General features: G+C 42.1%; 11 protein-coding genes across 11 annotated transcripts; 5 read left to right on the top strand and 6 right to left on the bottom strand.

Annotated features, from left to right (window-relative positions):
- Window positions 1–768: 768 nt before the first annotated feature.
- SAPINGB_P006329 (uncharacterized protein) lies at window positions 769–5,334 on the bottom strand (the record flags this gene model as incomplete). Its single annotated transcript, XM_032001040.1, has 2 exons — window positions 769–3,168; window positions 3,223–5,334. The coding sequence occupies 2 exons, from the start codon at window positions 5,332–5,334 to the stop codon at window positions 769–771; spliced, it is 4,512 nt and encodes a 1,503-aa protein (XP_031856931.1).
- A 778-nt stretch (window positions 5,335–6,112) lies between these two features.
- On the top strand, window positions 6,113–9,128 carry SAPINGB_P006328 (uncharacterized protein; the record flags this gene model as incomplete). The annotated part of the gene is made up of 2 exons (XM_032001039.1): window positions 6,113–6,154; window positions 6,222–9,128. 2 exons carry the CDS (start codon window positions 6,113–6,115, stop codon window positions 9,126–9,128), a joined length of 2,949 nt encoding a protein of 982 aa, XP_031856930.1.
- A 148-nt stretch (window positions 9,129–9,276) lies between these two features.
- Window positions 9,277–10,443, top strand: SAPINGB_P006327 (uncharacterized protein; the record flags this gene model as incomplete). The annotated part of the gene is made up of 2 exons (XM_032001038.1): window positions 9,277–9,652; window positions 9,707–10,443. 2 exons carry the CDS (start codon window positions 9,277–9,279, stop codon window positions 10,441–10,443), a joined length of 1,113 nt encoding a protein of 370 aa, XP_031856929.1.
- A 122-nt stretch (window positions 10,444–10,565) lies between these two features.
- Window positions 10,566–11,370, top strand: SAPINGB_P006326 (uncharacterized protein; the record flags this gene model as incomplete). The annotated part of the gene is made up of 2 exons (XM_032001037.1): window positions 10,566–10,575; window positions 10,643–11,370. The coding sequence occupies 2 exons, from the start codon at window positions 10,566–10,568 to the stop codon at window positions 11,368–11,370; spliced, it is 738 nt and encodes a 245-aa protein (XP_031856928.1).
- Window positions 11,371–11,426: 56 nt separating this feature from the next.
- On the bottom strand, window positions 11,427–12,599 carry SAPINGB_P006325 (uncharacterized protein; the record flags this gene model as incomplete). The annotated part of the gene is made up of 1 exon (XM_032001036.1): window positions 11,427–12,599. The coding sequence occupies one exon, from the start codon at window positions 12,597–12,599 to the stop codon at window positions 11,427–11,429; it is 1,173 nt and encodes a 390-aa protein (XP_031856927.1).
- Window positions 12,600–12,862: 263 nt separating this feature from the next.
- On the top strand, window positions 12,863–13,930 carry SAPINGB_P006324 (uncharacterized protein; the record flags this gene model as incomplete). Its single annotated transcript, XM_032001035.1, has 1 exon — window positions 12,863–13,930. One exon carries the CDS (start codon window positions 12,863–12,865, stop codon window positions 13,928–13,930), a length of 1,068 nt encoding a protein of 355 aa, XP_031856926.1.
- A 15-nt stretch (window positions 13,931–13,945) lies between these two features.
- Window positions 13,946–15,331, bottom strand: SAPINGB_P006323 (uncharacterized protein; the record flags this gene model as incomplete). Its single annotated transcript, XM_032001034.1, has 1 exon — window positions 13,946–15,331. One exon carries the CDS (start codon window positions 15,329–15,331, stop codon window positions 13,946–13,948), a length of 1,386 nt encoding a protein of 461 aa, XP_031856925.1.
- A 1,398-nt stretch (window positions 15,332–16,729) lies between these two features.
- On the top strand, window positions 16,730–18,148 carry SAPINGB_P006322 (uncharacterized protein; the record flags this gene model as incomplete). Its single annotated transcript, XM_032001033.1, has 1 exon — window positions 16,730–18,148. One exon carries the CDS (start codon window positions 16,730–16,732, stop codon window positions 18,146–18,148), a length of 1,419 nt encoding a protein of 472 aa, XP_031856924.1.
- Window positions 18,149–18,369: 221 nt separating this feature from the next.
- SAPINGB_P006321 (uncharacterized protein) lies at window positions 18,370–19,716 on the bottom strand (the record flags this gene model as incomplete). The annotated part of the gene is made up of 1 exon (XM_032001032.1): window positions 18,370–19,716. One exon carries the CDS (start codon window positions 19,714–19,716, stop codon window positions 18,370–18,372), a length of 1,347 nt encoding a protein of 448 aa, XP_031856923.1.
- Window positions 19,717–20,204: 488 nt separating this feature from the next.
- Window positions 20,205–22,996, bottom strand: SAPINGB_P006320 (uncharacterized protein; the record flags this gene model as incomplete). Its single annotated transcript, XM_032001031.1, has 2 exons — window positions 20,205–22,223; window positions 22,517–22,996. The coding sequence occupies 2 exons, from the start codon at window positions 22,994–22,996 to the stop codon at window positions 20,205–20,207; spliced, it is 2,499 nt and encodes an 832-aa protein (XP_031856922.1).
- Window positions 22,997–24,371: 1,375 nt separating this feature from the next.
- On the bottom strand, window positions 24,372–26,057 carry SAPINGB_P006319 (uncharacterized protein; the record flags this gene model as incomplete). Its single annotated transcript, XM_032001030.1, has 1 exon — window positions 24,372–26,057. One exon carries the CDS (start codon window positions 26,055–26,057, stop codon window positions 24,372–24,374), a length of 1,686 nt encoding a protein of 561 aa, XP_031856921.1.
- Between the last annotated feature and the right edge of the window lie 906 nt (window positions 26,058–26,963).

Below are 26,963 nucleotides of genomic sequence, written 5' to 3'. Positions count from 1 at the left end.
AAGTAAATAATTAAATGAACAGGAAAGTTGACTGTTTCTAATGTGCCAACATCATTTTCTTTTTTATTCGAAACTCAAAATTTAACTTTATCAATTGAATTCAATCGAGTATTCACAGATAAGAAATTGCAAGCAATTCCATTTTTTTTTAAAATTTTTTCAACTACGTGTTGCAATATTCATCATGATGATCATGAGGTAAGTTGAATCAGCAACAAGACCGAGCTTTTTTCTGTTTGTTTTGAACATAAATTTGCAGTAAGATTAGCCGCAACAACCAAATAATTATTTCAAGCTAAATTCTAATTCGATTTCTGATACTTCTAAGCCACCTTTTAATCTTAATATAAAATTTTTGTCTTTCATTTTAAATTTGAAAAAGTTTCGCAATTTTTTTTAAAAAAATATATCATTCAATAAATATCATTTTTTTGTTTCCCTCAAATTTTTTTTTGACTTGCTAAAAACAAATTCAAATCTATATTTTATGAATGAAAAAATCAACATTTGCTTCAACAAACTTTGAAAAATTTGATCGATAAAAACAAACTTTAAAACATCATAGTGGAACCAAGATCTTAACTGTAGCTATTTACTAAAAGTTAAACCTTCTTGTGACCAAAAAGGCTAGTTTTAAAATATACCATTCATGAAAATTTTGAATATTAAAAAAGTTAAAGGAGGATATGTTTTGAATAAACATACATGCATACAAAAAAATGAAATGATAAATAATATACAAAGACAATTATTCTATAGTTGTCTTCTTTAAAATTCATACTTAAGGCCACCAAGACCCAAGGAGTTACCGGCAGTTCCCACCGCAGCAGTATTTGTAAAGCCAGCAGCAGCGGATGCCCCAATGTTGGCAGTAGGTCCGTTACCATTAGTCAGCACCGATCCTGTGAGACTGCCAGAGCCCATATAATGGTGGTGTTGTTGCTGGAGAAGGAGATGGTGCTGATCCACCATGAAGCCTTGCTGTAGAGCTTGTTGGGGAGGAAGGCCATTTGCAGTGCCAATCATTGGTCCATACATTTGTCCCATTGGTGATGGAGAAATGGTAGATGTTTGTTGCTGAGCTTGCTGGGCCTGAGGCTGGGATTGCTGGGGCTGGGGTTGCACTTGTTGCGGAATTGAAGGCCCACCAGTAGAAATTGACGTAGATGAAGTTTGATGAGGTCGATGGCGAATGTGGGTAACAAGACCTAGATGATTGCGAATTAATTCAAAGTGAATAATACCAGAATCATCAGGCTTTTCACAAGCATTGAAAAATTCTTGAAGGTTGATACGGGGTCCGGGAATGTGGTTGATTGCAGCCATATAAAGAAGCTGAGCACTGACCTTTCCGTCAGAAAGATTAGTGTACGCACGGGCGTGTTCTTGGTAAGCAGTAATAGCAGCCTGAATAATAAAACTTGAAGACACCGCAGACGTCTCAGGCCGCTTGTCAAGCAAGCTGCTTGGAAGCGCAGTACTTGTGTTAGCATTTAAGGGAGGCGACACAGAAGTTGGTTGGTCGTTTGTTCCCCAGAGCGAAGTTCCATTAACAGGCGTAGACCACATGCTACCGCGTCTCGATACGGGTTTCACGGGCTGCGTACCTGTCAAGCTCCATCCGCTTTCAATGGCAGACGAATTGCTGGAACTGTTAGCAGTGTCACCAAAAAATCCACCAGAGGGATTGGTGGCAAACAATGAGGAAGTTCTGCTGCGAGGCTGGGGTGTGCCAATAAAGGAACGAGCAACTGGAGATTCGGAAATGGCAGATGTATTTAATCCGACAACCGCGGTGTTTGGCTCGCTATTGAATCTTGGGGTCAAGCTTTCAACATTGTTAAAACTTCGGTTGGGGACAATTCGGCCAATGTTACTGCTGCTGTTGCTGTGGGGTCTCTGGATGGGAGTGTAAGAAGAAACGCCTTCAACAATAGCACTGGCAGATAAAGATTGTTGCTGGATGTTGACATTGTTGAGACCTGGCGATGGGACCGTTGGAAGAACACCATTAGGAGATGTCGAAGAATGAGGGGCTGCACCCATAGCCACAGGAGGAGCACCCATGATGGAGTTTGTCTGTAAAACAGGAGAAAGAGGGTTGCCGTAATACATGTTGCCAGCAAAACTTTGAGGAGAAGGCATCACACCAGCAGCCCAACCCGCAGGAGCAACTTGAGGATACTGAGAAATGTCGGGTTGGGGTTGTGGTTGAGGTGGTTGCTGTTGCTGTTGGATAGGAAAGAAGCCAGTTTCAGGAATGGGTATTTGCTGTTGAGGATACTGTGCGTATTGCATTGGAGGGCCAAAAGTCCCAGGAGAAGGAACAGAACCATGTCTAGCAGACAAGTCGATAGAACCAGCAGTGGCAATAGGAGGAGAAGTTGCTGCAACTGTGACAGCAGTGGGTGCACCAAGCTCCTCAGCGTGCTGTTTAAGACTTTGCAAAAGTTGTTGCTGATGTTCTTGCTTGAGACGGGCAGCACGTTCTTCTTGTTCACGAAGCTCGCGTTCACGTTCTTCACGCTGCTTCTTCTCCAAACGTTCATGTTCTTCTTTTTCAAGACGTTCACGTTCCAAGCGTTCCTTTTCAACCTTCTCCTTTGCTTCACGCTCAGCCTTTTCTTTAGCTTCGCGTTCCTGCTTTTCCTTTAGTAGTTGCTCTTCGCGTTTTTTCTTCTCCTTGAGCAGCCTTTCCTCACGTTCCTGCCGCTCACGTTCTTCTTGTTCCTTCTTCTCTTGTTCTTTTCGCCGTTCTTCTTCAATTTTGCGTTGGCGCTCTTCTTCAATACGCTTCCGCTCAGCTTCTTTTTTAAGTTTTTGATCCGCCTTTTTCTTACGAAGTTCTTCAGCTTTTTGACGTTGTTGCTCCTTAGCAAGAGCCATCTCACGTTCTAACTCGGCTTCCTTTCGCATTCGTTCTTCTTCTTTGGCTTGACGTTGCTGTTTCTTGCGTTCTTTCTTTCTCTCCTTGTCGCGCACCTTTTTAGCTTCACGCTCCTCATTAACTCGCTCTTCCTCAGCAAGTTCTTCAAGAAGCTTCTCTTGACGTTCCTTGGCAACTTTTTCACGATATGCATTCATCAATCGCTGCTCGACAATTTTGATAGCAAACTCTTGAAGAAGTTGTTTGCTTTCAGCCCATCGAGCTTCTTCCGTGTCGGTGCCCTAGAAAAAAAGTTAGTTATGATCATAGTCAAGAAGTTAAAAAAAAAAACTTACGTCTTCATATTCTTCGTCGCAAGCACCTTCTTCGTAATCTTCAAGATCATCTTCATATTTACCATCATCGTCAGTAAACTCTCCAATATCATCTTCGTCTTGGCTGGGTGGGTATTCAGTCATGGAATCAAGGTTGTCCCGTTCTGTTCGCTGTTGTTGTTCTTTGAGATGAGCCATCATGTCGATAAACTTTTTGCCGTCATTTTTCAACAAATCGTCAGCAACCGTTAAAATGCCGCCTTGTATGCTAAGAGTGTTACCAAAGTTAAACATGTCCTTCTCTGGACTGCGGTCATCATAGTCGCCGGCGCTATCCCCTTCTTCGTCAACTTCTTCAATGCGATTTCGTACGCCGGAGTATTGTTCAATCTCATTATAAGCATCATAAAGGGATTCCAGTTCTTCAATAGCAAGGCGTTTTTTCCCACACATGTGGCAGTTGCAATCTTTTCTCTTTTGTTCGCGCATTTCTTGCATGACAGTTTGCTTGGGGATTTTGACAAGTTCGCGGCGTTCTTCGTAAGATAAACTTTTCCAAAATTGACGAACACGTTCTTTTTCTTCAGCAGAGCTTGTATCCCAAATTTTGTCACTTTCAAAACGTTTAGAACCAGTTGAAGAAGACTGTTGTTGTTGCTGCTGTTGTAAGTGAAGCTGCTGCTGCTGTAAATGAAGCTGTTGCTGTTGATACTGCTGCTGCTGATACTGCTGCTGGTACTTTTGTTGCTGAAGTTGTTGTTGCTGGAGTTGTTGCTGCATTTGCAACTGCTGTTGCTGAAACTGCTGTTGAAGTTGAAGTTGCTGTTGTTGTTGAGTGCCATTTGGGTAAGACCCGTCACTGTTCAAATCTTGACATGCATCTCTTTGAGCAGATCCATTTGCCACCTTGTTGGCCTCAGGGGAATCGTTAAGAAGATCCAGGACATCTTTAGTCTTAAACTGATGCAAAGCAGCGGCTGCAGCGACGGTTGCAAGAGAGCTAATGGCGTTAACATTGGCAGCATATTGCTCGTTTGCTAGCTGCAGTTGGTCAAGAGAGAGGGATGATGATGTTGATATAGGAAGCAGATGTTGATGTTCCAGAAAGCACTCGACTTGAGCACGCTGCTCTTCGGAAAGAGAGTTTTCATTTTGGAGCTGTTGAAGACGAAGCTGAGCAAACTTCTTGGCGGTATCGTGAATCTTAGCAACCTCCTTTGATTGAAGAAATTCCTGGAAAGTTAATTTTTCAGTGGAAAACGATGGGATCGGCGGAGGCGGTAAAGGGATGGTAGGTACACCACGGGACTTTTCGGCGTTAATAATTTCTTCAATGGCTGCTTTTTGTTCTAAAATAAGGGTTTGAACATATTTATTAGCCGGCTTATTGTTTGGAGGCTGTGATTGTTGTTGCTGCTGCTGCTGCTGTTGTTGTTGTTGTTGAGAATTTGCTACAGGCTTTGTAGCAGCTCCACCACTAGTGGCTGTGACAGAAGCTGTTTGTGCCGCACTGGCGGTAGATGGCGACGCTGAACGACTTGGAGAGTACTTAAAACCTGCAGAAAAAGAAGATGTGGCATTCCTAGATACAGGTCTAGGGTCGACATATTCAAAATTTACAGTTTCACCAGCAACAAATTGAATATCTTCCTCCTCGTCGGAAAAGTAGGGGGTAAACGAGAGACCCTGCTGAACGCCAAGTGCCGAAACGTCAGGGGAGGAGGATAAAGAAGGGGCCGAAGAGGATGTCGGAGAGTGTGAGCGGCCATGAGCGGAGGTATGAGCGTGATGGCCATGATGATGGGTGTGGTGGTGATGGTGAAGATGGTGATGCTGTTGGTTATGGAGATGGAGGTGGGCATGCTGCTGTTGTGCTTGCTGATGTACATGTTGTAAGGGTTGTTGAGTCTGCTGTTGAGACTGCTGTTGCTGCTGTTTACCTGTACGCTTGACAGCAAGAACTTTGGTTCCATCTTTTGAGTAGACTAACTTTGATCCGGGTTCTAAAGCCGGGTCTTGAGAGGGCTTTGCTGCAGCCGAGGTGGATGAGGGTCCCGTGGGGGTAGCTGCCATGGATGAACCCGCAAGATGGTCATCGGAGTGCTTTTGTTTTCTTGATCTAGGCCGAGCCATTTAAAATGATCTTTAGGATACTAATTGAAGAAACAGGGTTAGCTATAGGAAAGGAGGAGAAGGGAATGATGATCCACTAAAGGCAAACAATGCGCATATTACGCATATTACTCTGGAAATTACAGGTTATGCCCAAATGACGCGGAACTTACTATATGCTTGAAATTTAAGAAGATCCGGCTATTAAGTATTGCAGGACTAGACTGGTTATTTTTTCTTTTAAAAATGCGGCCTTTTTTCTAAGGTCGAAATATGAATATTGGCTTTTTATGATGGGTAGTGTATGGCGGTGGTGATTTTTTTTTTCAAGGCTTTGCTAAGGGCTTAGTGGATGTTGAGGATTTGGTAGTGGTGGTGGTGGTGTTTTGTAATGGTGATTAAAAAAAAAAAAAAAAAAAAAGGCCAGGGCGGAGGTTTTTTTTTTTGGTGGTGGTGGTTGGATATGAAAAAAAAAAATCAAAATGTAACAAAGTTGTAACGAACCAAAAGAGGGTTATTTTTAATCTTTGACTAAAAAAAACGGAGATTGCGGGTGGGCACCCGAGAAGTCCGGTGCGACGGAATTATTAAGAACCGATGAATTTTAAAAAAATGAGACACGGGACTCTTGGCAGCTTTTCTAAAATGAGAACCCGAGTAGGTGATATTTGTTGCAAGAAACAATGACATTACACTTTACAGTTACCCGGCCTTCATCACTTTTTTAAATCAAAACTTTTTTGTTTGGTGCAAAAGGCTCAGGACGGGTGCTAAGTAAATAAATCTGCATCACTTAACCATGTCGGCCTTGAATTATTGGGTTTCGGACAAACTACAGCAGGTACGTTTCATAAAAATAAATTAACGGCATTTGGGCCAATATCAATTGCAATAATCTAACTACTCAGATTCTAGGAGCCAGCGATGAAAACACAATTGATTTTTGTGTTGCTGCGGCTCGTGCTGCAAAGTCTGCATCTGCGTTAATCTTAACACTTGGAGATGTAGGACTGCCATCTACAAAAGAAGCAAAGACCTTTATTACGGAACTTTTTGGTCGAGTTAATCCGGGCAAGTTAATCAAGCAAGAACCGACAAGGAAGAAGAGTTCTGCGCAGTACGAACTTCTTCTGGACGATGAACTGGGCGACGAGCTGGTCATTAAGCCGCGGAAAAAACGGCGTGATTTAAGCGAAGACGAACAAGAAAAACCAGCACCAAAAAAGAGAGAAGAAAATAAAGAAAAATCTGAATCACCTAACAAGTCTTCTAAAGAGACACCTAAGGAGGAACTTTCTCAAAAATCAAAGAGTAGTTTAAAAGAACCGGAAGAATTTAGCGAATTAAGAAAAATATCCCGTCAAAGATACCTTACAGTACGTGAAGAACAAAAACTTGAGCTTTTAGCCAAAGAAGTTGAGTTTTTAGAAGAAGATATTGAAAAGTACGGATGGGACTACTTGTCGCGTCGGGAACAACAGGACTACAAGTATAAACGGGAGATTTTGGACATTTCGCGGGAACGCAAACGCAGCAAAAATTCCACAGAAGAATACCAGCTTCCAGAAGACTACTTTACTAAACAGGGCAAAATTGACAAGAAAAAGAAGGAATCTGTGCTTTACCAGCGATACAAACCTGTGGAAAAGAGCGAAGCAACGGCAGAAAATGAAGCCTGGGAAAAGGAGCAGCAACAGAAAGCCACAGTTAGCTCACGGAAAAAACTAAAGTCCGAAGAAAAATATGAATACGTGTTTGACGATTCGCAGCACATTGACTTCATAACGGATCATGTTTCAAAAGAAACTGAGGAACAGAAATTGCTGGAAAAGCGCATAGAGGAAGAACGCAAACGGATCAAAACAATCGAAGATACACGCAAGTCTTTACCAGTGTATGCTCATCGTAAGGGCTTACTGGAGGCTATCAAGGACCACCAAGTGTTGATTGTAGTTGGTGAAACAGGTTCTGGTAAAACCACCCAGTTGCCTCAATATCTGCACGAGGCTGGATACACCAAAAATGGGATGAAGGTCGGATGCACGCAACCTAGAAGAGTGGCTGCCATGTCAGTTGCCGCTCGTGTTGCTGACGAAATGGGGTGCCGATTAGGTGGCGAGGTTGGCTACACGATTCGTTTTGAAGACAAGAGTTCTGACAAGACCGTCATCAAATACATGACAGACGGTATGCTGTTGCGAGAGTTTCTCACAGATCCTGAATTGTCGTCTTATTCTGCCATAATGATTGATGAGGCGCACGAACGTACTTTACACACTGACATTTTGTTTGGTCTGCTCAAGGATATTGCAAAGTACCGGCCAGAGCTGCGGTTATTGATTTCGTCTGCTACTTTGAATGCAGAAAAGTTTTCAAAGTATTTTGACGGTGCGCCAATTTACAACGTACCTGGCCGCCGCTTCGAAGTGGATGTGTACTACACCAAGCAACCAGAGGCAAATTATTTGCATGCCGCTATCACGACTGTGTTTCAAATTCATGTGACGCAAAAAAAAGGAGATATCTTAGTTTTTTTAACCGGTCAAGATGAAATTGAAACTGCAGCAGAAAATCTAGCCGATACTGCGCGGAAACTAGGCAAAAAGATTCCAGACATGATTATATGTCCAATTTATGCTAATCTCCCTGCGGAGCTGCAATCGAAGATTTTTGAGCCCACTCCTGAAGGCGCACGCAAGGTTGTTCTTGCAACTAACATTGCAGAAACATCCATTACAATTGATGGCATTGTATTTGTAATTGATCCTGGGTTTGTCAAAGAAAACGTGTACAACCCACGATCTGGTATGGAGAGTCTTGTTGTGACTCCGTGCTCGCGGGCGTCTGCTGATCAGCGTGCGGGTCGTGCGGGTCGTGTTGGGCCAGGCAAGTGTTTCCGGCTGTATACCAAATGGGCTTTTTATAACGAGCTTCCTCCTAATACTACCCCTGAAATTTTACGAACCAACTTGGGGAGTGTTGTTTTGCTACTCATGTCACTGGGGATTAACGACATTATGAACTTTGACTTTTTGGACGCGCCGCCGGCCAGTGCGCTCATTAAGGCTTTGGAGCTTCTGTATGCACTGGGCGCACTCAACGACCGTGGCCAGCTGACACGTCTTGGCAGACAAATGGCCGAGTTCCCCACAGACCCCATGCTGGCAAAAGCCATTTTGGCCAGCGACCAGTATGGATGTGTGGACGAGGTTTTGTCGATAGTGTCGATGCTGGGCGAGGCTTCAGCATTGTTTTACCGACCAAAGGATAAAAAGTTATACGCTGACCAAGCGCGCGAAGCGTTTACTCAACAAGGGGGTGACCATTTGACGTTGCTAGAAGTTTGGCGACAGTGGGTGGAGGCAGACTACTCATATCAATGGGCACAAGATAACTTTTTGCAGTTCCGATCTCTGACGAGAGCTCGAGACGTGCGTGACCAATTAGAACGTTTGTGCGAGCGAGTTGAAGTCGAGGTGCGCAGTTTACCTGAGGGAGCCCATGAAGGTACAGAGTTGATCCAAAAGGCTATAGCAGCTGGGTTCTTTGCGCACACAGCCAAAATGTCACGATCCGGAGACAGCTATCAAGTAGTGAAGACGCGGCAGACGGTGCACATTCACCCTTCGAGCGTACTGTTTGCACACAAGCCCAAGTGGTTGTTGTATCATGAGTTGGTGCTAACTTCTAAAGAGTTTATGCGTAACTGTATGCCTTTGCGACCCGAATGGCTGGTGGAGGTTGCGCCGCACTACTACAAGCAAAAGGATCTGGACGAGATGGGCGCGATTCCCAAAAAGATGCCGCGACAGTGAGCTCGAAATACTACAAGCTAGCTGTTGGACATAGAGAGCGGAGAAAAAAAAAACATATAAATAGCTAGGACTTAATTGTCCACTCTGTAACCTTCAACACGGTTTTTTTAAAAAAAAATACAAAAATTGACTTTTTTCTCATCGCATTATGGCTTCTCAATCTCGGTTTAGATCAGCTTCTTCGGCATCGCGTAACCCACTAGGGATCTTGAACGGCGACAATGATAACTTGGATCCACCATCGCGTGGGGTATTTTCAAAGCGGAGAGCATCAAATGATGCTGGTGGTGGAGGTGGAGGAGCACACCGGTGGTTGTTTGGAGGACGCAAGTACCGGTCCGTGTCGTCGCCATCACACTTGGGTCCCACGCAAACCAAACCTGTTCTGACAATTATGGGGGACAATTTTGATGATGATAAAGATGATTCAGACAATTTGTTGGTTCATGGTGAGATTGACAAGAAGCCTGCACATCAGCTTGTAAAAGAGTTTGATGGAGGGAGCACTCGGGCCAAGCCCAGTGGTGAGTAGTAGAATGTAATCAATTGTGTTGGACCCATCAATTAACTAGTTTTAGTTGTTACAACGACGACGCTGGCCAAGTCTGACCGGATTGTTTGTTTTGACGGAATCCCTGGAGAGGTTGGACTCAATTCGATTTTGGCGCAGGTATGTGGGGGTCCGTTAGAGCGGGTGGTTGCGGTGCCCGAGGACAGCTCGAACCCGCGCATTGTACAGCTGCACTTTTTCCAAGCCCAGAACGCACAGGCCTTTTACGAGTACACAATGAGCGGCCGGTTTTTAATTAACGGCACGGGATACCGCCCGAGATGGGGGAATGCTAGTTTGGCAGCTGTATATGCGTTCCCCAAGGTTGTGTTTGATGAGATGGTGTATAACCATGCGCGCCGGTGTATTTGCCTAACGATGCGGCACCGCGACAGGTTGGAGCGTGAAGCGGCCGTGGCAGCAGCAGCAGCAACAACAACAACAGTCACAGTAGGAGCAACTGGGAATGGTGGAGGACGCATATCATCGATCAAGCCAATGGTTTCATCACGGAACGTTGCGATGGACGTGTCATTAGAAACAATTGCACGGGACTTTGGGAGGTTTGGGCCTGTGCTTAGTATCACACCGCTAATTTTGAACCACGTGAATATAGCAGTGCAATATGCAGACACGCGGCACGCAATTCGGGCCAAGAAGGCATTTGAGCGTAAGAGTGATGCCGGGCTAAGTGCACGGTATGCCGGGTGGGCAGTGTCGTATGGCAAGGACCCTGCGGACCGGCGTGTCCCGGTGCCTTTGTAGATTTTTTTTTTCTTTGAGGATGGTTTTAGTAGATAAGGTTTTTAGTTTCTCCTATAAAATACGTTTGCGGGTCAATTTGAAGCCACTGAGTGAATTTTGTCTTCTTACCATTAACTTATCAAATGTCAAAAGGTGCGTATGAATCGGGTCTTCCCCTCCCCATTTTGCCCGCAAATGGTTAACCGGGTCTTTTTAAAAGCTATTACCCCTGCCGGGACTACACCCCGAGTGATTTTCTTCCGCCACGGAGAGACCGAGTGGTCGCTTTCCGGTCAATATACGTCGATAACAGACTTGAACTTGACGCCAACAGGTGTGCGTCGCGTGGCTGCCGTCGGCCGCGCGCTCATTGGACCTGATCGTCTCGTCGACTTAAGGCATGTTGAGACCGTGTTTGTTTCTCCGCGCGCGCGTGCTCGTGAAACACTTGACTTACTGCTGGCCAATTGTGACGCTCAGCCCAAGCCTTTGCCTGAAGTCAATGAGGTTGTTACCGAAGCAGTGCGCGAGTGGGATTATGGTGACTACGAGGGACTCACAACTCCACAGATAATTGAGCTGAGGATTAAGCGTGGAACCCAAACCAAGGACGATCCAAAATGGACTATCTGGCGCGACGGGTGTGAAGGCGGCGAGAAACCTGCCGATGTGACTGCTCGACTAGATGCCTTTATTGCTCAGGTCATTGAGGTTCAGCAAAAGGCCGTTTCCGAGGGTCGGTATGGCGATGTTGTTATTGTTGCTCACGGTCACATTCTGCGCTCGTTGACTATGCGCTGGCTCAAGTTGCGCATTGAAGGATCGCAACCCATTGCTCTTATTCTTGAAGCTGGTGGTTCCGGAGTACTGTCGTACGAGCACCACAATTGGGACGAACGGGCCCTCAACTTGGGCGGGGCTTTTACAGTTCCCAAAGAAGTTAATTAGCTAATTTTTTTTATTATTATTGATTTAAAATATATGTCCAAAGTACTTTAAAACGTCTATACATGCCGATGCTGAAGCAGCGGTAGCTTGTCTGGAGCGACAACAGGTTGAAGCAGTGGCTCGACGCATGTTGCAGCCGAATCACAAGCTGCAAAGCCTGGAGACTGCGGGTTTGATTTATAAGGGTCATTTTCTTGTGCTTCTGCAATTGCCTGGGCGGCGGGCCCCGTGAGGGCCAGGGTATCATGCCAGCCCAGGTGCCATGAAAGGCCAAGGACACCAGCTAAGATGAGCAAGGTTCCAAAGGCAACCATCAGGCCTTGAAGAGCCGACATTTGGGCTGTTTGCTGGAAGTATATTAGAGAGTTGAGGATAGAGGCGACATTGAAGACGCAAAAAACGAGAGGATAAAGCACAGCGGTTGAGCAAAGACGCAGGCCGCGGTTGAGGAAAACGAGTTGAGAGACGGCAAAGGCTAGAAAGGCGGCAACAATGAGCCAGCTCTGGTAGTGCCGCAGGTCCTTGGACTTGCCGTCGACAAAGGCGCGGACGAGAATTTCGACTGCGCTTTTGGCCATGAGCAGCGAGTGGGCCGAGAGAATGCCGCAAACCACGGCATAAAGAAGCCCTGAAATTAAACGCTGCTTAGCCGGGATGCCTTGAGGATCGTCGCCGTCAATGAAATCAGAGGATTTTGAGATGGGGACGGCTGGGTGATTTGTGCGATGTGAAATAACAACCAGGACAGCTGCAACCAGCAGCATAGTTGCGCCCATCCAGACGAGAAACTGGGGACGGCGCAAGAGTCGCAACAGCTCATCTAGGTTGTGTGGTTTTGCTGACTCGGAGACAACACCCCATGCAGCAACTATGAGAGCGCCTGCCGATACGAGGAGTGTTCCTGCGACAGATTGGCGCGTGAGGGGTTCATGGAGGACCCAAGCAGCGCAGAGTGAGTTGAAAACAAGCCCCACGGCCTGCAGCGGCGAAAGCACAATGAGTGGTAAAGTGGTGATCTGGACGGATGATCCGACAATGTTTGCCACTAAGAAAAGCAGCACGCCTGCGCGCCACAGAGCCCGGCGAGGCGCCGGCACGCGCAGCTCAGGCGCTAGCGCGTCATTGTCGAGATGTGACTTGCGCTGCAGCGTAAGTCCCAGCGCTTGTGTTGCCGCCGACACAACACCGACAGCGCACCCGACCAGAAGCTGGTGGGTTTCTATGGACATGATGATGAAGATAATGAAGATGGTGGAATTTTTGGGAGGTTTGTTGGGGGGTGATGGGATGGGATGGGATGGGAAGGATAGCAAAAAGGGTGATTGGAATATTTGGTGGTGGTGGGTTTGCCAGAATTTTGAAAAGGAAAAGCTGCTGCTAAATTACATGCGGCGTGTAAGTTTTAATTTTTTTTTAAAATTTAATTTTTATTTTTATTTTTTTTTTTTTTTTGCACCTGCCGGATTCGAGCATCACCACCATCAAACCATTTATGTCTTCCCAACTGGTTGTTCGCGCGGGCGCCGCAGTTCCGCTGGCAAGACCGCTTGTGTCTCTGTTATATGTGCTGCGACGGGTTCCAACGGCTGGACTTACTGATACTGCAAATGCTATTACAACACTTCCCCATGTGATGGACCCCAATGCCACGGGTCTGTTTGCAAAAGGCAAACAGATTGTCAAGTTATACAAGAGCGGGATTGTTAATGTATGGCACAATTATAAGAGTAGTCGTGAGTTGCTCAAAACGTTTCAAAAAGCTGCTGGATCATCGCGTCCAAGTAGTGCAGAGGCTGTGACCCAAACAATTCTGGATAAGGCTGCTGCGGACCGAATAGCGATTGAGCACGAACGTGGAGACTCAAAGGACCCGACTATTTATACCGACATTGAGGTTGGTATTACTCGGGCACAATACCAGACTCTTTTGAGAACTCCAAAAGATGCTTTCAAACTACCACTGTTCAGTATCATCTTTTGCATTTTTTTCGAAACCACACCACTCCTCGTAATGATCTTCCCAGGAATTGTCCCATCAACTTGCATTCTTCCTGGTCAAGAACGCAAGGCAGTGGCCCGCCGTGAGGCTCTCATCAATAATCTCCATGGGAAGCATTATCCAAAGGTAGCCTTTGGAACATCACCATACAAGTTGAAGACTGACGCTTTACGAGACTTAACAGTGACTGTGGGGGCCGTCCCACAGTTTGCAGCCCGGGTTCTTTCACACAATAGCCTTGCGCGCCGACTTGAAGCTCACTTGTCGCAGGTCCGTGCAGATAGTTATATGCTTGCGTGGACTCAATCGCCAGTACGCGAGAATGTGGTTGGTGCAGCCGTGTGGGCACTCAACGAGCGGGAACTGGTGAGAGCATGTCATGCACGAGCCATTCCAGCTTTTACTAGCGATGGCACTGCTCGGTCTGTGCAGGACCTGCGGGCGGAACTTTTCCTGTGGACGGCCAATTTTCTGGAGCTTAAGGCGGATGCAGGGTTTTTACTGAGCTGGCAACCAGCTGAATCTCTTGACCAATTGTACATTAACCAAACTATATTGTAAATACTTTCTTTCTATTTAATACCTAATTTCATAAGACCCTGCACGGACCAAATAGCGGACCCACTTGACGGTCGCGTAGTTGGCCTTTTCAAAGATTTTGAGGTACCGCACCATGATACCAGATGAGGTGAACATGGACAGTGAAAAGTCCATGGAGATGGGCGGACGTGTCCAAGGCTTAAGAACCGTAGTTGAAGTGAGTTGTGCGGATGCTCTTAACGAATATTCTGCTCCACCAGCACACCGTCCAACGCGCCACACAATCTGGTTAACTGCCGGATCATACTTTGCCTTACCCCCGGAGGTCGAGCACGTTGTGTCTGTAGTATTGAGTGGGGTTGGGACATGTACGACCACATCAGTTGCATAAAGCTTAGCGCCAAAATTTGCTCTGACGGTGATTTCATAGTCAACTTTAAGACGGCCCACCTCGGTAACCTGAGCAATGACGCGGAACGGCAGATTAATGTTTTCCACAGCACGGTACCGCATGAGCTCAAACTCGCCGTCCGGCGGGATGAAGGAGATGATGCGGTCACTGTCAAAGTCATCGAGTCGGACACACTGGTGAAACTGGCAGTCTTCGAGTTTGACTGCGCCGGCATTGGCCATGTGGCCAATATTGGAGTCGTCATCGTCATTGTCACCTTCGTCGTCAAAAACGTCACGCGTGTTGAGAGTTAACGAGTCATTGAGACCAAACTTGCACTCGGGCTGTCCTGACAGATGGGTTTTAAGCATGACGCGACCTGCAACGTCCGCTTTGATGACGCTACCTGTGGCACTCATCAGCAAGTTGAGGTCTTCGAAAATGTCTACAAACACCTCGTTCTTGCGGTACTTTATGCCTGGGCGACGCCAAGGTGTGGCCGATGTTGCTTGGGTCGTGATAGCACCCTTGGACTTTGTATTGCCGTTACTACTGGAATCGTCCTTTTTGCCAATACGTGCCAGGTTGACCACGCTGGATGCTGTGTTTGTTGAAGTTTTGAGGCCTTCTGTAGTGATGTATCGCTTGAGGGTTTCGATTTCTGTATTTTGTGGGAAGCCAAAGTCCAGGACCTCGTCAAGCAGCTCGTATATAAGAGCAAACCCATTTTTGACAACGTTCTCATCAAATGTGCCAAAGTACGACTTTCCCAGGTCGACAAGCTTATAAAGAAACTCAAAGACGAGTCCAGCATCGACGTTGGATCGTGTAATTCCTACAATGTAGAGGTTTTCATGGCGAATATGCAAAAAGGAGGTAGACCCAAGGGTTAAGACCGGTGACCTGCTGTCGGGATTTGAAATGACTTGAATACGAAAGACATCAGCAATGGAACGCCGCAGTCCATCACGGTAAAGACGCGAGATGAGGACCTCACCTTTGAGGTTATATATGATGATGGCGGAGATCATGGCTGAAGTTTGTTGGAGGGATTTTGGTGGGAGGTGGGGATTTTAGTTTTTTTCGTAGTATGGAAAGTTGGAAAATCTGGTGGGTTTGAAAGAGAGCCAAAAAAATATGCCGCAGTCACGTGTGGAAGTTTGACAAAAAAAAAAAAGTGGTGGTGGTAGTTAGAGGGAGAGATTTGAGACTAAAAAAAGAAGGGGATTTGATGGAAGAAGGAAATTAATGGAAACTGTAAATTTATAAATGAAATTGTCATTTGAAAAAAAAAAAAAGAAAAAAGAAAAAAGGAAAAATTTGAAAAATTGAGATTTTTGTTTGATAGAATTTTGTGTAAATAGGGTAGATAGAGGGGAAAAAATTAAAATAACTTTGAGGGATAGTTGACTGTTGGGGATTGAATAAAATGCATATTTAATTGACAACAGACTTTGAATTGATTTCTTTAAAAGAAAAAAAAATTAACTGGGTTAAAATCTGATTAAACTTGAAATTAACAAAAATATAATGTTTTTTTAAAGATTCTAATTGCTTAGATATTTGAAAATGTTAAAGGGGAGGTTTTTTTTTTAATTATTTAGTTTGAGGGCATTTTTATAAACTTTACAAAAGTACTCTTTTTTTTTCACAATATTTATTTACTTGTAAAAATCAAAAAAGGTTTTCTATTCTTATTCCCATTAAAATCTTAATTCAAAAGATTTAAATGATTTAAATGAATTGAATTAAGATTTTAATAATTATGTCAATTGACCTGCTACAAGTCCTACTAGTTTCCTCAAATTTTTTTTTTTTTTTTTTTCAAATTACTTTAGAATCTAAAAATATTTCAATTGTTAATAATAATATATATATAAATTTATATTTCCTTCTAATATTTATCTAATTTTTTTTTTCATTCATATAAATCATCTTAACAATCATTTGGAAATTTCCTATTAAAAACTTTTTCTTTCTTTTTCCCTTTCCAACATATCTGAAAGTTTTTTTTTTTTCAAACATCTCATTCTCTCTCTCTCAGTTTCTATCCCCCCCCCCCTCTTCCAAAAAAAAAATTTTTTTCTTGTTTATCTCCTTAAATTTTCATCATTTTTTTTTTTCTCCTGGAATTCCGCCTTTCTTTTCATGCCTATTTTTGTCTCCTTAAACTTTACTTGAAAAAAAAACAAGCTTTTTCAAGGGGACGACGCGTTGTTGTCACCACCCTGTCAAATTTCTTTACCACTAAGTAACTTAATACTAAGTTACCTGGTAATCAAACTTTATTTTATTTTTTTTTGTTTGTTTTTCTCAGCCTCTCTAAACCCCACCCACTAAACCTCCTACAACAAGACATTTCTCGAAATCTCCAGAATCTTTAAAATCTTTAAAATCTCTAAAATCTTCAAACTCCTTAAAATATACATATGGACACTTATCTAGATCGCACATTCCTCGACCTAGATCCAACATCAGACCTGGCTACTCTGGCCTCAGGTCTTGTCCGCATCGACTCTCTTTTCCGTGACATTGCCTTATCTTCATCATCCCATCCTTCAAACAATAACAATAACAATAACAACCACAACCACACCAACAACCCATCACCATCACCATTGCCCTCCTTCACAGATCCCTTAACCCAACAACCAGTCTCCTTTACATCGTCCCTTGATGCCTCCTCAGCATACGCTTGCTACGCAGCTCTTCAATCTCACTATGCATACAACGTGGCTGCCCGGCTTATTGCCGTGGTGGCTCGGCTTGTAGCTGAGTACCGTCGTAACACCTGGGCGTTGCATGCGTTTGATGATTTAGAGGACGATTACGAAGAAGATGAAAACAGCAGAGACAGTAGTACAAGTGGATCATCAACCACTAAAAATACAACCGGTAGATATAGGAAAGTCACAAGAACAGTTTCAGTGGCTGACATGATGGCAGGCCAAGGGGTGATCCCCCTAGGAGCCTCTACAAAATCACAGGGAACGGGTTGCTACACCGCAGGATTAGGCTCAGCAAGAGCTGCAGCGGCAAGCGTTTACCGGGCTACAGCTGCACGCGGTGACGAATCTTCTTTGGATGACGACGATTCCGTAGCAGGCTCAGATGTGAGCTCAGCTTCAGTCCACCATCAGCAGATCAGAGATAGTGAGACATGGGCCCGAATGCAAAGCGTGGCCCAGACTCTGGCACGTCTTGGGAATGCACTTGAACATGCACTAGATTTATTACAAGGAGCTTTACTATTACATGCGCCATCGCGAGGGTTATATGCACGCAAGGCCGCGATGCTTGGAATTTTGGAACTGTTAGTATATGATAAACAAGTTGCATCGCAAGTAAGTGGGTCTGAAACTTCAGCTGTTAGCCACAAGCGGTCTACAAGTGGAGGTGCGGCGGTTGCCGCTCCATTGGACGAATCTTCGCTTGTGATTATGCATCTCCCCCAGATCCAAGTTGCTGCAATTAGTACACTTGTATCTGCAATGGTGCACGAGCCGGCCACGATTCGCCAGTTTGAGCAGTGTGATGGGGTTGCCGTTATGTGTCGGTTATTTCGTGCATCGCAAACGCCTAAAGATGTCAAGCTGCGGATCCTCGAATTTTTATTCTTTTACTTGATCCCAGAGTGCCAACAGAGCAGTAACAACAATAACAACAACAATAACAATAACAATAACAATAACAATAATAACATTAATAATAATAATAATGGCACAGGAAGGAAAACTACCAGGGAAAAGGCTAACGGGTTGAGAAAATTTTTAGGAAATGTAGACGGGTTGTTAGAAGAATTGGAGGTCAGCAAACCGTTTGGAAATCTGGACACTATTGATTGGTGATATCTCCACCCCAAGTTGAATATTTGAATAGTTTTTTTTTTATTTTTTTTTTTTGAATAGTAAAGGTCTTTTTTTTTATTTATTTGTTTGTTTTTTAAATAACTAACCATTTTGAATGAAACAAAAAAATGCTTTATAAATGATGATGCCTATAAATTTGTAAAATGGGTATCAAACTGTAATATATATAGATATATATATATATATTATTTTTTATCTTTCTAAATACCCACATGGTCAAAAAGCATCGACACAGACTCACCATTGTGAATGCGACGAATGGCCTCAGCAAATACACGGCCAACATCAAGAACCTCAAGCTTGTCGCCGAGCTGTGCCATATGCTCGTCTTGAGGTGCGGTATTAGTGGTCACAACCTTGTCAATGGCACTTGCATTGATACGCTCAATTGCGTCACCAGAAAAAATGCCATGGGTAATAACTGCAATCACCATTGTTGCTCCCTGATCCTTCAGCAGCTTGGCTGCTCGGGTAATAGTGTTTGCAGTATCGACCAGATCGTCAACAAGAATTGCAATTTTGCCATGAACATTTCCTACAAGCATGGTAGTGGCCAGACGACGGGCTGCAGCACCCACAATACTTGCAGCAGAAACATTACCAGGAGACCCAGGTGTCGGTGTCACAGTTCCACCAGTAGCAGAGCCAGGAACAGCACGTCTACGTTCCTTGTGGATCAGAGCAAATGGCATGCCGAGAGCATCGGCAACCGCAGTAGCACGCTTGGCACCACCAGCATCCGGTGACACGATGACGGCCTCATCGGCATAGTTGGGGACACAGGTTGTAATGTAGTGCTGCAGCAATGGGCGACCGTACAGGTTATCAACAGGGACGTCAAAGTAACCTTGAAACTGGGGGTCGTGCAGGTCCATGGTAATGATGTGGTCAGCGCCGGCAGCCATGAGCAACGATGCAATAAGGGTTCCTGGTTGGGCAACCCATTCCTTGTATCCGGTGTTTGTTTCAATATGTCCCGAGGGGGCTTCTGGTTGCCATGAATCTGTGCGTGCTAAAGCCGGGCGTTGATTAAGCGCGAGACGGTTAAGCGAAGAGGTGAGAGCGAGGGGGGTAAGAGAAGATGAATTCCCAGAGGGTATATTAGCTGGTTTGGGAGAGGAAGGAACCGATTCAAAAGTGAATGGTTTTTGAGACCCGTTGGTACCTGTAGCACCAGAAGATGAGGCACCGTTAGAACCAGCGGTTCCACCGACTTTCTTGAGAGGTGCGCCGCGCTTGGCATACGGCGCATCGGGTTGTCTTGAGTAGGGGAAGAGCGGAAGAACGGCCGTTACTTTACGTGCCGATGCAGTTTTACAAGCAGAGATCATGACAAGGAGTTCGATAAAGTGATCATTGACAGCTCCGGAGGCTGATTGCAGGACATAAACATCTTTTTCACGGACAGATTCTTTGATGGTGATTGAAGTCTCGCCGTTGGCAAATTTGGAGAGAGTGGCTTCGCAGGGCGAAATGTTTAGGTTGCGGCATACACGGTCAACAAGTGCCGGGTGTGAAGAGCCGCCGAGAACGACGAGGTTGCGCATTTGCGATTCAGGGTGGGAAAGAGATTCGTAAAGGAAAGGAATTTTGGAAGTTGGAGGTTGGAAAATTTGGATATTCTTTAAGAAAAGTCCTAAGAAAAGTCCTTGATGGTGATGGGAAAAGAAAGTCTTTTGAGTGGGCAGAAATTTTTTGGAGTTTTTTTTTTTTTTTTTTTTTTAATTTTTTTTTTATTTTTTTGGGGAGAAGAAAAAAAAAAAAAAAATTTTTGCCTATAAAATATTTCATGCAGCTCACGTGCTTCACGTGATGTCCTAAATAGGAAATCTACTAGACCTCAAGTTGAATACAGTACTTTTTTATATATTTGTATATATTTATATATATAGAAATTGATAGATAGAATAGATACAATTATTATTATTGTTTTTATGAATACAATAAAAAAAAACCATACAAACACATGTACTTAAACTCCTATATATATATATATATATTTTTCCTGTTTTATCCTTCCTTCCCCATTTACTACTTATTTCTTATAAGACTCAAGATGAGCTTCTTCTTCAGCAACAAATGTATGTTCATGAGTACCAGACTTGATAAACTTTCCAGTCTTATCAAGAGTACACATGTGGAGTTTCTTAATCCATTCGTCAGCCCAAATTTCAGTCAAAGTGGCACGTTTGGTAGGATCAATTTCCAGCATACGGCCAATGATATGGCGACTTTCATGGGGGAGTAGCCGCAGAAGTCTCCAAGGACCCTTAATGACAATCTTGGGTGCATCCTTGGCTGGCTGCTGCTGCTGCTCCTTTTCCTTTTCCTTTTCTTGGCCCATCTGGAAGTACGACTCTTCTTCTTCCTTGGTAGGCTTGGTCGCAAACAACTTGAAGGAATTGTCCGCCATGCGAGGGACCTTCCAGGGGAATCTGCGGAGAGTCATGCAGCAGAAAATAACAGCAAGTGACCAAATGTCTGTAGGCTGGGGGTCATAGGTGGGTTGAGTAAGAACTTCTGGAGCAAGGTAAGGATCAGATCCAACAACGCCACGGGCGCGAACAACTTCATTTTCAAAGGGGTACTTGAAGACAGAAGCAGAACCAAAATCAATAATCTTGACAATGCCCTCAGTGGTGACAACACAATTGTCGAGCTTCAAGTCACGGTGGGCAAGACCCATTGAATGGAGATAGGTAACACCATTAAGAATCTGCTTAAAAGTACAGCCAATTTCGCCGCGCGACATTTTACCCGACATGACAATGGCAAAGAAATCAAAGGGACAGTACTCCATGACCTCAAAGTATTTGCCCTCGTCTTGAATAATGTCGAGGGTTTCGATAATGTTGGGGTGGTGAAGAGTAGAACCAATACAAAATTCGGCAGTAACTTTTTTGGCATAATCCTTTTGAGACTCATTGGGATGGCGAGGTCTAAACTCTTTAATGGCAAAAGTGGTACCATCGGAGTTACGCTTCATAAGACGGACAGAACCACCGGCACCGGAGCCCAAAACGCGGCCAATTTTGCCGTATTTTTTGAACCCATCTTCGGCAAAGGGCATATCTTTAAGAGATGCGGAAGAGCCAGATTTGGATAAAAAGGCGCTAGAAGCGGCGGCAATTTCCGCACGATGGTTTGCTTCGGCTTGAGCTGGGTCAATGGGGACAGCTGGAGTTGAGTGGGAGGAAATGCGGCTAGAAAGATAAGAAGTGGGACGTTTCTTTTCTTCTGATTTTTTAGAACTAGACTTGAAGAAACGTTTAAGTTCCATCATAGAGCCATGAGATCTATGTTTGGATGCAAGGTTATCGTCAGAGTCATGGTGGTGGTGCAAGTGAGGAGCAGGAGGAGGATTAGGATGAGGAAAATGATGATCTGAAGGACCACGGGAAGATTGTTGGGTATTAGTAGGTGCTGGTGTTGAATGGGAAGATGAAGAGTGAAGGTCCCAATGGGCAGCCTTTTTAAGTTTTGAAGAAAGTTTAAAACGAGAAGACTTGTGCTTTTCCAAGGGGGCAGTAGTTGACGTAGTAGTTTTAATGGAGGAATTGGTAGGTGGAGGAACAAGTCTTCCAGCTGGTGAAACATCTCTTGAATGGATAGGAGAGCGGTTTTGTTTGCGAACAGATGAAGTTGTTGTTGGTGTGGTATTATTAGTACCTGCAGTTGAAGCAATGGGATCAGGAGAGCCTGGTCTTGAGCCAGTTCTTGGAGAAGAGGGTTCACTTGAGGATGGAGAGGAGGATGAATAGGGGTCAGCAGCGGCATTTAAGAAAGCAGCCGAGGGTCTTGAAGCAAGAACAGGACGTTCCGAAAGCTGTGTCGGAGCGATTGTTGAAGGATGAGGGAATTCATGTGGGGCCTGTTGAGGAGAGGCTGAAGATATGGGAGAAGAAGTGAATTGTTGTTGTTGTTGTTGTTGTTGATGAATATTATTGGTTGTTGCTGTTGTAGTTGGAGAGTTGTTATCTAAAGAAGGTTCTGCGACCGAAGCATGTCTTGATGAGGTGGTTGACCCGGGACCCTCGGTTTCATTAGACGGGACCTAAAGGATTATAAGGTTAGGGAAATATTCTATAAAGGAGGGTAAAAGAAGGAGAAGGTGAGAGAAGGGTTTTGTTTGTCTGTTGGGAAGAAGTAAAAAGTTTTTTTTTTTTTAAAAAAAAAAATTTAAAAATTTTAAACTTTTTTAATTGGGTGATGATTGTTGTTATTATTGTTTAAAAAAAAAAAAAAAAACAGAATCGAATGGAAAATGTTTTTTTTTAATAATAAATCCCCTCCTCCCCAAAAAAAAAAAAAAAAAATTATCAAAAAATAATAAAAAAAATGACTCACTCGAGTGGTAGGAAGCGAAAAATGCTCATAAGAATTGGTTTCTGGAGGAAGAAGACGAGATTGGCCGAGAGCTACTTGAGAAAGACGGTCTGCAAGGTCTTGAGCATGTTCTGGTGATGTGGTATTAAGATTATTATTATTATTATTATTATTATTAGAGGTATTAATATTATTAGAATTGGAATTGATATTATTAGTATTATTGTTGTAACTAGTACTATTATTGCTAGAATCTGATAAGGCTGATGAAGCAGAAACAGCAATACCAGAAGTGGCTGCTACTGGTGAAGTTAATGGCGATGATTGTGAGAAATTTTGTTTAGAAGATGAATCCATAATAATTGAAGAATCAGCAGTAGTTGTTGCGGTTGAAACTGCTGTTGTTGACGGAGAAGAAACAAGAGCTGCAGTTGTTGCAGAACCTGAATCTTGAGAGTCTGTAGCTGCAACCGTTGGATGGTCTAGATGGTCTTCAGGCATTATTGTTTAAGATAATCTAGGATTTGATAAGAGAATTGAATATGGAATTTATAATAATAATAACAATTATTATTATTAAAGAAAATAAAAAAAAAAAAAAAAAAAAAAAAAAGAAGAAAGAAAGAAAAAAAGTTTTATAATTTTTATAATTTTTTTTTTTTATAAATTTTATATATATTTGATTTGTTGGCAATTTTTAAAAGAAAGAAAGAAAGAAAGAAAGAAAAGAAGAAAAGAAGAAAAGAAAAAAAAGAAAAATAAAAAATAAATTTAAAAAATAAAAATAAAAATAAAAATAAAAAAAAAAAAAAAAAAAAAAAAAAAGCGCGCAAATTTTTGGGCGGGAAAATTAAATTAAATTAAATTAAATTAAATTAAATTAAATTAAATTAATATGATTATATAATGGAATGGACACATAGCATCACAATTTTTTAAACAATTAAATTAATATGGAAAGAACGGCTAGTTTCTGATTTGGTATTAATATTATTTTAATTATTATTTTAATATTTTTATTAATATAATATATAACTTTAATCATCGGCTGTTTATGGAAAAGACGGAAGCTCAATAGTTTAGAAAAGTTTAGAAAAAAAATAAAAAATAAAAAATAAAAATACAATTGTAGTACTTCTATATATATATATATATATATATATATATATATATATATATAAACAACAATGGAAGGAATTTATAAAAAAAAAAACCTCCATAGTTTCCATTCAATTCGATTATTCAAAAAGTATCTTCAATGTATTTAAAAAAAAAAAAAAAAAAAAAAAAAAATAAGAGTTGATAATAATAATTTAAAAAAAAAATTCCATTATTCTTCTACTCATTTAGATTTAATTAACTACTTGGTAATAACTACCACTTTAAAAAATTATATATATATATATAAATTAATAATTCTTTAAATAAACATTTTTTAAAATAACCATATCTATTTAACTATAGTTAACTAAACTTTTTATTCTTTTTTTTTTTCACATCTCATCTCATCGCTTGGCTACACCTTCTTTTATTTATTTTTTTTTATTTTTTTTACAAACTCCGGGATTCTCGGATATCTTTCAACAACAACAACAACAATAAAAAATCTCCTTATTTTATATATATATATTTTTTAATTTTAATTTTAATTTTAATTTTAATAAAATAAAATCTTTTCTTCTTCTTTTTTCTTCTTCTCAAATATTAAATAAATAAATAAATTTATATGCTTAATTATTTCTCGCACCCGTCGTGCAAATTTAAATACAACCCGGCTCGTCCATTCCGGAAATAAACAAATAAATAAATAAATAAATAAATAAATTAAATTAATAAATAAGTTAATTAATAAATAAATAAATTAAAAAAAAATTAACTAAGCCTTCAACGCTTCAACTAAAATCTCACCAAACGACTCTCCAGCCGTCAGCTCATCGTACAACAATGTTGTCAAAAAGTCTGAAAACTTCTCACCTGTAATCTCAGGCAAAAAGTACTTGGCAGCAAGCTCAAACTTATTGCCCTCCTTAGCTGTCTTCAATAACTTGGCAGTCTCCTCTGCCAATATATCCTTATTTAACTCTGCAGTAATAACCTTATCTGTATCCTCAGTCTTAACACCATGTAAAACCCACTGGTTCAATTGGGCTCGTGAAACTTCAGCAGTAGCCGCATCCTCCATCAACCAGTCAATAGGAACACAACCAACTCCACGAAGCCAAGCTTCCATATAGTTCAGCCCAATGTAAATATTCTTGCGAATTCCAGCCTCGGTAATCTTCCCTCCTGTAATCTGGGTATTCAGTAAATCCCCAGTCTCAACTGGCAAGTAGCCATCCTTGTCCAATTCAGGACGATAAAACAATTGATTAGGATGGGGCATGTACTCTCCAAAAATATCAGTAGCAATGTGGGCAAGTGCAGGGTGGGCAACCCATGTACCATCATGTCCAGCTGTCGCCTCACGCAACTTGTCGGCCTTGACCCGCTCCATTGCAGCAGCATTAGCAGCCTCGTCTCCCTTAATAGGAATCTGTGCAGCCATGCCTCCCATAGCATGTACTCCTCTCTTGTGGCAAACCTCAATCAAATACTTGACATAAGCAGCCATAAATGGAACAGTCATGGTCACATCTCCACGGTCAGGAAGAACCTTATCCTTGTAATGACGCAGCTTCTTAATTGTAGAAAACATATAATCCCAACGACCACAATTCAAGCCTGAAGAGTGTTGGCGAAGCTCATAGATAATCTCCTCCAATTCAAAAGCTCCTGTCAGAGTCTCAATCAACACAGTAGCACGAATAGTACCTCGGGGGATCTCCAATGTATCTTGTGCAACATTAAAAATATCATTCCATAGTCTAGCTTCTTGGTATGCCTCCATCTTGGGGAGGTAAAAGTAAGGTCCATGACCCTTTGCAATCAGAGCCTTAGCATTGTGATAAAAGAAAATACCAAAGTCGAAAATAGATGCCGAAATAGGCTCTCCATCAACAACAATGTGCTTTTCAACCATATGCCATCCACGGGGGCGAACAATCAGTGTCGGCAACTTACCATTGAAATGAGTATTAGCATCCTTCACTTTATACTCCTTACCAGTGTCCTTGGCAACAAAGTCCAACTGTCCACGCACAGCGTCATACAGATTGGCTTGTCCCCAAATCACATTAGTCCAAGTTGGTGCCATTGAGTCTTCAAAGTCGGTCATATAAGTTGTGACATTTGAGTTGAAAGCATTAACAATCATCTTGCGATCAGGAGGCCCAGTAATCTCCACTCGGCGATCAACAAGACCAGGTGCCGGCACAGGTCCTTGCCATGCAATATCTTCGCGAATATGTTTAGTTTCTTCCAGGAAAGAAGGAAGTTTGCCACCATCAATTTCAACTTGGCGTTTAACACGGGTTTCCAAGAGTTTCTTGCGACGGTTGTTAAAAGTGCGGTGTAATGAAACCACAAAATCCAGAGCTCCCTTGGTCAGGATATCTTGAGGAGTGGTTCCGGAAGGGTACGGAGAAGATGAATCAAGCTCAGCAACGATTTTAAGAGATGGCATTTTGTATATGTATGTATATTTTATTATTATTAGAATAGTGGTTTAAAGGATATTGAGAGATTTTAAATTAAATTAAAATAAAATAAAAATTGAACAGATTTTAGTTGAGATAAAGAAAAAAATTTAAAAAAAAAAAAAAAAAGGAAATCTCATTGCTTATATACTTTTTTTTTTTTTTTAGTGGCGTAACCCGGGGAAGTTTTGTTCTTTAACCAACCAGTGTCATCTGTTTGGTTAATTTTTTTTTTTTTTTAGGGTACAGTTAATAATAATAATATTATTATTATTAAATTGACTTGTTAAATAAATCATCTTGTTTTTTTTTTTTTTCTTTCTTTCTTTCAATCTTCTATCCCGTGTAAATTTTTGATTTCCCCAGTTTTTGGTTTTTGTGGAGATTTTTATTGATAAGAAGAAGAAATGCCCTTTTTGTCTACAGTTTTTTTCCCCCCCCCCAATATTTCCAAAAATCCCGTGAGTATTTATTTCCCCGAAAAAAAAAAAAAAAAAATATCTTCATCCGGTCTTTTATTTAAAAAAAAAATGATAAACAACTCGGATTTATTAACAACCATAGATCTACAATCATTAAAATTGGAATTTTTCCGTAAATTACTTCTTAACAAAGTTTATATATATATATAGTTAATTAACGTTAAAATCAAATCAAAAAAAAGAAAAAATTCAATTTCTTAATTTCTTAAATTAACAAAAAAAAAAAAAAAAACCTTATAAGGTTAATTAGTTTAAAAATGAAAGAAATGAAAAAGACTTTAAGTCTAATTAGGGGAAAAATACAATACAAAAACAAAACCTACCCGGGAACAACCCGAGTACCGTGCCGGGAAATCCTTGGCCGTAATGATTGATTGAATGAATAAATGAATGGCCTTCCGCCGTTGTCGC

Source organism: Magnusiomyces paraingens, assembly GCF_902498895.1.
Source record: "Magnusiomyces paraingens strain CBS 517.90 genome assembly, contig: contig5, whole genome shotgun sequence".
NCBI lineage: Eukaryota > Fungi > Ascomycota > Dipodascomycetes > Dipodascales > Dipodascaceae > Magnusiomyces > Magnusiomyces paraingens.
This window is presented reverse-complemented; position numbering and strand designations above follow the sequence as displayed.